Consider the following 8,031-nt stretch of genomic DNA (forward strand, 5'->3'; position numbering starts at 1 on the left):
TTGCCACTTTATTCAGTCAGACAGCAAAATGACTCTTTCTCTCCCTCTGTAGGAGCTTGCAGCCACTCCAAATAAGGCCAAGTTTAAGGCCTCCAGTCCAAAAGAGAAAACGGGCCGTCCTGGAGGAAAGCAAACATCCCAGAAGCGTCCCATTTGTCGAATGCCTCGGGCTGGCCAGTCACCCCCAACCAGAGACAATGGCCTAAGGCAGCTGGACGGAGGCAAACCGGGTCCTTTAAGCCAGGAAATCCACAAGCTGCAAAATGAGCTTGAAGTGTATATTCAAAAAGTAGAAGAGCTAGCCAACAGAGGTAAGCTACAAAACAGCTTGTTACGGTAGACCTGTGTCTTACTGTGGAATATAGCTTTAAAGGTACAGCTCAGAACTTTAAAGGTTAACAGAACTTTGCCACACACCACAATCAGCATACTTTTCATATGGTTTTACATTTCATGCATAGTGATGAATAATAATGAATGCTGGGTTTTAAACAACAGGGGAAAAAATAGAGGAGCCACTGGAGCCTGAAGAGCAAAACAAGTTGGAGATACGCAGACAGAAGCAGGCAGCGCGCTCAGCACGTAGCATCTATGTACTCCAACAACAGGTATTTAAATTTTACTACCTACTTGAAAAATAAACTTTCACTTTTCACCATGACTTTTTCATTTGCTCTGAATCTGTAAACACTGTCCTACTAAATTGTTATTGAATAGGTAAAAGAGATACAAGACGATATAGAGAAACTACGAAGCCAGAAAATGTGGGACACCAAAAAGGTATGACATCAGCATTGTCACATATTAATTTTATGTAGAGATGAGTCCATTTATTTATTTGCTGATAATGATAAAGCATTGAAATCAATATGTAAATGACTTTCCCTCAAAACATAAATATTTACCATGTAATCATGGATCCAAATGCACCAATAAGTGGTCTGAAACCACAGTTGTATTACTTCTCATTGTTTTTATGAAGGACATTAAGCTAAAAACTGATTTACTATCTGCTCTTATTTTAGTCTACTGCAATAAACAGGCTTGCAGCTGCCCACCGTGGGGCACAGAGGGCCTTACAGGTTGTTATCCACCAGCTTTCAGATCTATCTCATAGCAAGGTACCTCCTCATTACAAAGAGCTGGGTCAGCTGATTCGCCAGCTCTCTTTGTGCTCAGCGAAAGTCCAAGTGGACCAGGGTTCAGCTGTGCCTGAAACGGCCCTCGACATCCTGCAGAAACTAGAGGTGAGGAGCATAAAGTACAATCAGAACATGTGTCTGGCATTACAAGGGAATATGCAATGTGTCTGCTGTTGTTGATGGCTCACAGACTAATGGCTGTAGATGACCAACTTTTAAACATAAGATGACTTTATTGAAGTCTCAGTTAACTTTCCTTCCTCCAAAATTGATTATGTATAGAGAGGTTTACAGTTCCTGCAGTATTAATTTGATGTTGATTCAAACCCCCTTAAGTTAAAGATAAGAATCAGCACTTTCTCCACTTCACTTGTTTCATATAATCCTTATACTTTATGATTGCACTGCATATGGCTCTTAGTGCATAGTATACAGTATGCGTTATGAGTGATTGTTTTTTAATTGGTTAATTGATATTTTACTTATTACTTATATTGGTATTTTTCTTCATATGAAACTTATTTTATGAAGGGACTCTTACAGTTTTTTATGTGAATAAAACAAGTTTTTTATGTCTTGTCACTCTGTTCCTCTTAGATGTTGGATTCAGCCCTCGGTAAACAAGTGGCACTGGAAAAAATGCAAGCCCAAACATGCCCTCCACACAGGAAGTCCCCTCATCGCAGCATGTTGCCTACTGGTGTGCTCAAGGGTCCCACCACCTCAACTGTTCGAGGAACTCGCAAACCCGCAAATCCCAAAAGAGGTGTCCATGGTGAGGTCCATGGTTTCTTTAGCATGGAACAGTTAGCAGGTTTAAAAGCCTTTGCTTCTCTGTAGTTGGCCACATGTACATGTGTAACTTTAGGAATCATTTTCTACTGTGTTTCTAGTTTTAAGCCTGAGCAACAGTAACTATTAATACTAAGTTTATGAATCTAATATAAACACAGTATTTTCCTTCATAATTTCTTATTTAAGGCAATGGCCCATTTGCTGAAAACCTCACAGAGATAAATAGTATGCATGCCTTTTAATGAAGAACAAACTCTCCAGTGTATCTGGAAGTCACCCAAGAGCTTTTGTGCGGCTGTGTTTGGGCCCCCCACTGTGCTTAAATGGCTGCACACAGGCTGAAAACTGATAAGGAGCCATGAAGATGTGATAGAAAAACAGGAACTGAAGTGCTGAACTCTGGCCTTCAGCCCCCCCGCTGCTAGTCTTATGAGCAGTTAACTCCTGCTGGCTCCGTGCTGAGATGCATCCTGTGGAAGAGATGACACAAACACCTACAATGAGCTTAGGTCTCCCTGGAAACAAATATCTTTGTTGTATTACTTAAGCCCCCCATGCCACTGATCTGCCATCAGTAGGGATCCAAGTGGTTGTCAAGAGTCCTGACTAATTGTCTTAATTGGTGGTGTGTTGTGAGCACATAATGCCCCCCAGTTTCCACACTGATTAACTTGTGTTTAGTGAGGAAGAAAAATAGGGTGGTTTTTTACTCTGGCTATTCTTAAACTTGGAGTAAGAGTCAACAAGTCAAGATGAAAACAATTTTAAAGGTTTAATTTTTCATTTGTGACAGCAGGGTGGAGAATGGCCTCACAGAAACCCAAAACTACTTCTCAGCAGCCGATTAACAGAAGAGAGGTGCTGAGGGTTGGCCTGGAGAGCCTCGTCCAGCAGAGGGAGCTGAGAGAGCTGCGGGGACGACCTCAGACAAACACCAGCTGCAGAAAAGGACTACACTCTGAGCGAAGAAAGATTGACATTATAATGAAGGTGTTGGCTTGACTACAAAATTCAATACTGAATTGAATATGTTAAAACACCCAAGAAGTGCCTTATATTATCTTCCCACCAGTGTGATTTGGGTTCTGTTCGAAGACACTGACTGTGCCAGAGGTGAAAACCAAGTTACCATGTGAAAAAAATCTAAACATTGACTTTGTAATTTTATTTTCACAGGGTAATCAGATGCAAGATGCAGGCTTCCAGCAGCCTACAGTCTCCTCTCGGCTCAGAGTGAATGAGCTCCCTCAAAAAGAGCGCTCTGTGCCATGGATACCTACATCCCCTCACTCTCCTCCTCCACAGCGGTGAGCTTTTTATCACTGTGTACAGCTGATGACACATGAGATTTTTAAAGTCATCACTTGTTATTGTTCACCGATGCTTTTAGTCTCAGTCAGCTCACACTAGATGATTAATGTCATTATATAACAAAGGTTATACTGTTGTAGTGTCTGAAACTCTAATCTGTAGGTAGCAGCATCCAGCATGAATCAGTATTTAATAATCTGCACATTAATACATTGTGAATTAATGTGCTAATTGTGGACACCATTAAATTTAATAGAAGAAAAATCTACGTAAAACAGACAGAAGTGTCAAAACACACAGCAATGTTGCAGGTTCCTTGTGTAAAAACAGCTCTTTCTCTTTACCTTTGCATGATTCTTCTTCTCCATCGTCCTCCTGCTTGACTCCCCCACCATCTCTTCTGACTTGTCCTAATAAAGTGCATCTCTGCCTGTGCTTATTATTCTTTCAGATCCCCACAAAGGGGGAGACCAGAGCCACGATGTCTCTTCTCTCCAGTAAAGCCTTCACCCAGCCCTCCCAAGCAGAAAGTGGCTGGTGGTTTTGGAGCAGAGCCGATCCTGAGCTCAGAAAGGAAGAAACAAGCTCAGGATGAAGCGTTAAGGTGAAGCCCACCTCCTCTAACTTTTTACCGGATTTTAATATTTTCTACTTATCATATTTTTCAGAATGAAACACTAGCATTTCTCAGAGTAGGCATTTTTGGATATTTATTTTTTCTACTTTAGATTATCTGTTATAGCAAAAGAGGAAAAAAAAGCCAAACGGATGAAATCTGGGGAAAAAGAATGTTCCTGTGAGTTATTTCTAACCTCTGTGTCAGACCCCACTCGCTGAGAGCCACAGGCAATACTCTGATTCCAATTAAAAGTTAATTCTGTCCAATGAAGTAATCTAGGTGCTTTCTAGATTGAGGCCATTTCTCTTTATGAGTGATTAATAGTTGGCCCGTTTTCAGTGATTATAAGCACCTCATTGATTGAGTATTCCACATATGTCTCTGTTTAATCAAACTTTAATTACTACAATTGTGCTTTCCAATTAATCAGCGGCAAGCAGTCTGATTTTAGAGATGAGGATTATAAGTTATTTATGTGAAATGCTTAATTGAGCTTACACTTTGCTTTCATTTGATGATTACTGGCTTGGTACAGAAAAGCCTGGTTGGATAAGATGACGATGCAGAGGCTGAAAGAGCTCAACCAGCTGAGTAAAGAAGAGGCTGGACGCATTGAGAGATTAAGGTACAGTAGTAATATAATACCATCTGTGGGGAGGAGAGTTAAGGTCATAATGCTGTATCATTTGATAGACGTTGATCCAGCCAAATATCAAACACTTTTTTGATACCATTTGTGCCCACATTGCAAGCTCTATAGACACCAAACTACAGTAAAAACAGTTAAAGCAGTTGACTGAAATAAAGTTATGTTTCTTTTTTTCCTAATGAGACAAATGAAACTGAGCTGGATTTGGACAGGATAGATATATTAGCAGAAGGGCTTAGAACTTTCTTCACAGGCTCCTAATCACTGTGCAGTACATATGCAATATAGCAATAATCACGATAATATATGCATACACATGTGCACTGTCATGTACAAACATTTGCTGTTTAGGTTGTTTAGGAAGGAGAAACATCTCACAGCATTAATGCCACTCTAAAAAAAAAAAAAAAAACACACAGAAATCTTGCTGCCAAGCAAAAGCAGTTATCCACATAGTAATCTACCGAACAGTTCAATGCGTCAGGTCTCACAATTTAATGAACAGTTACATTGGCAATTACAACATCAACGTAATTATCTACCAACAATAGAACAGAAAATAATGCAGGTTGTAATTGCAGCAACATCCCCTCAGCAACGGAGAGAGCATATGTTCCTATAGATCACTACACATCTCCTAATTAGTCACTGGACAGTTAAGCTCTGCACGGCCAGCAACAAAACACAGCATGAGCAGAGCATAGATTGCAGTCAACATTTGGTCTGTAAAGCTGTAATTACATCAGCAGTTGTGCAGGTTTGTCCTTTGTGCTTCTGTTTCCCCACACAAAAGCACAGCCCATAGGCTGATTTTTGTTTTGGTTTTGTTTTTTTCTCACCTGGAGAAATTTTTCACCATTTAGTTTTGCAAGTTCCAGGGCCTGGATAATTTTGGGCACAATGGGTCAGTAGGACACTTGAATAGAATTGTACCATTGTTAATGTTATTTACTCCAGCTGGGCATTTCTTGCTATGACAAGGTGAAATGTCAGCCATTAAAAGTCTATTGTACCTATGTGTTCCTCCTGCTATTCCATTTGCCACAATCAGTTATTCCATTAACTCAGCACAACTATGAATTAAAGATAAAGTTAAAGTTAAAACAAATACACTACAGTAAAATACTAAAGGTATAAGGAAGAATTCTACTAATATAGAGGGAAAGAAAAAACTGTCTATAGTTTTTGTAATGTTTGCAGGCCTTTAAATTTTACAGCATTTTTTCACATTAGAGCTAAGCTTTTTTGAGGAGTAAAAAAAATTAACAGTCAACTTTGAGGTAGAGAGGTGAAATCAGAGAGTCATTATATCATACTGTGTTAGTGGGCATGGAGACAGTTGCTCCACCTGCTTCCGCTGTTAACAAGTGACAGGTATTGTACAAAACCTGTCACTTGTTAACAGGTGATCGGTAGTGCACAATAGACCCCTTCGCAGACAGCAGATTATTTCTTGTAAGAAATGCTCATGTCACATTCATCAAATTAATCTCTATGGAGTTATTATTATGCCCTGAACTCAGCTGGAGTCGATGTAAGTAGCATGTCAGGCTTTGCAAATTAGTCCATTGGTTTCCACCGTGAAAGAGGCCAGGACAAATTCACTGCAACGTTCACAAGGTTTTTCTTTATGCAGTGTGGTGACAGTTTTGCCCTTGTTTAATCGCAGTAAATGTGAATATGTAGCCAAACACTGAACCTTATAATTACTATTTTTTGTAAATCCCATTTGGCCTGAAAACCAATGTGTATTGATTAATTATCAGTCATGAAACAAGTGGCTCCGAGTTTTTTCAGCAACATGAATTACTTTATAGACTCGAAGGAGATAGTCATTTCATCATTTTAATTTAAACTAACTTTTCTCATGGGTCAGAAAAATTTGCCTTAAATTTTAACTCAACATCTGTCACTGGGCTAAATTTGACCAATACAACAGATTTCTTAATACTGTGTTTTGAACTGTAAATAAAGATGGACAACATGTCTCCACTTCCTCCCACTGTACAAAAATGAGGCCAAAATATCCCGGATAGTCGAGCTGCCATCTTGCACAGGTGATGTCATTTGGAGCTAGAGTCTGTGTGGTAGTGATTGGCTGGTGGAGCGGCATTATCGAGGTCTCGTACATACGCCCACCCAACTCAGTCGAGTCAATCACAGCTGTCAATCATGACATCATGCCCTCTTTTTTTATAGCATCTAATTAAAACCAAACTTATCTGAAAAATGACCACTTAAACATAAATTACAGAAATCATCTTTATTTGACATGTATTTTTTTTAGCTTTGCCCATGTCCCACCTGCTAACATAGAGGGGGGTGGGGTTTATGACCTGTACTGCAGCCACCAGGGGGTTATTGAGATGTTTTGGCTTCACTTTTGGGGAGTTGTCATGTCCTCCATCTTTATCTACAGTCAATGATGTTATCATGGAATCGAGTATCTCATTAAGTTTATTTAAGTTAAATCTCCCAGGCTCAGAACTTCTTCTGTGACAGCTTGGGATGTGGGTGTATTGTGGTTTTCAGGTCTGAAGTGGTCTCGCCAACTCAGTGGGCTGAGAGAGCTGAGCAGAAGGCCAGAGAGAGAATTCAGCCCCTTCTGGATGAAGCGCAGGTAGGATTCAGTCTACCTTTTTTCTGCATAGTGCCAGATTTTTCTTATGTCACGCAAAGAAGAGGGAGAAGGCATCAATACATCATATTTTCACTTACACTAAAACAGAGCATGTATTTACCCTCAGATTTACCAGATTTTTTATAGACTAAGTGGGATAAAATGGTGATTACTCTAGAACAGGGGTCCCCAAACTACGGCCCGTGGGCCACATCCGGCCCGCCAAAGCAATTGGAGTGGCCCACTTAACGATCCCAGACAATCCCTCTAAACATCAACCAATTTTTATTAAATTGCATTTTCCTATCATAACATCATAACATATCCGTACTTAAAGGTTGGCATTCTAATTAAAATTGACCATAGTTATGAGCTATTTATAGTTAATAGTGGCTCATCTTCACCTCCTCACACAATGGTATATTCTGACGTGACTTTGATCATGACCGAGCCAGCGTCAAGCTGCAAAGTTCTGAGGTGGGAATCTGTCATGAAGGTGGTTGTGTCCTGCATAAACTTCATCAGAGCAAACGGACTTAAACACAGGCAGTTCCAAGCCTTTCTCTCCGAGCTAGAATCAGCCCACGGAGACGTGCTTTACCACACTGAAGTCCGCTGGTTAAGCCGGGGCAGAGTTTTGAAGCGTTTTTACGACCTGCTACCCGAAATCAATGCCTTTCTCCTGACAAAGGGAAAAACTGTCCCAGAGCTGATCGACACAGAATGGAAATGGGACCTCGCCTTTATTAACAGATGTGTCAGAAATTTTAAACGGCCTCAACTTGCAGCTCCAAGGCAAGGGAAAACTAATCTGACATGTATTCCCACATCAAAGTATTTGATCTTAAACTAGCGCTGCTTATTGGACAGGTGCAAAAACAAGACTTCACCCATC

The 8,031-nt window shown here is 40.3% G+C and overlaps 1 protein-coding gene across 3 annotated transcripts in view; it reads left to right on the forward strand.

Moving 5' to 3' along the window:
• The window catches only part of kiaa0753 (KIAA0753 ortholog), a 30,513-nt gene that overhangs the window by 1,569 nt on the left and 20,913 nt on the right, over positions 1–8,031 (forward strand). For 2 of the 3 annotated variants that reach the window (XM_022759766.1, XM_022759768.1), the window contains exons 3-12: positions 53–311; positions 499–608; positions 718–780; positions 1,026–1,247; positions 1,740–1,917; positions 2,731–2,927; positions 3,114–3,244; positions 3,700–3,852; positions 4,403–4,492; positions 7,049–7,136. In XM_022759766.1, coding sequence (XP_022615487.1) covers positions 53–311; positions 499–608; positions 718–780; positions 1,026–1,247; positions 1,740–1,917; positions 2,731–2,927; positions 3,114–3,244; positions 3,700–3,852; positions 4,403–4,492; positions 7,049–7,136 — 1,491 coding nt within the window. The remainder of the gene's footprint in view (positions 1–52; positions 312–498; positions 609–717; positions 781–1,025; positions 1,248–1,739; positions 1,918–2,730; positions 2,928–3,113; positions 3,245–3,699; positions 3,853–4,402; positions 4,493–7,048; positions 7,137–8,031) is intronic. The other variant, XM_022759767.1, reaches the window with a different exon arrangement.

This window comes from Seriola dumerili, unplaced genomic scaffold, assembly GCF_002260705.1.
Source record: "Seriola dumerili isolate Sdu_G_001 unplaced genomic scaffold, Sdu_1.0 BDQW01000330.1, whole genome shotgun sequence".
In the NCBI taxonomy this organism is placed as follows: domain Eukaryota; kingdom Metazoa; phylum Chordata; class Actinopteri; order Carangiformes; family Carangidae; genus Seriola; species Seriola dumerili.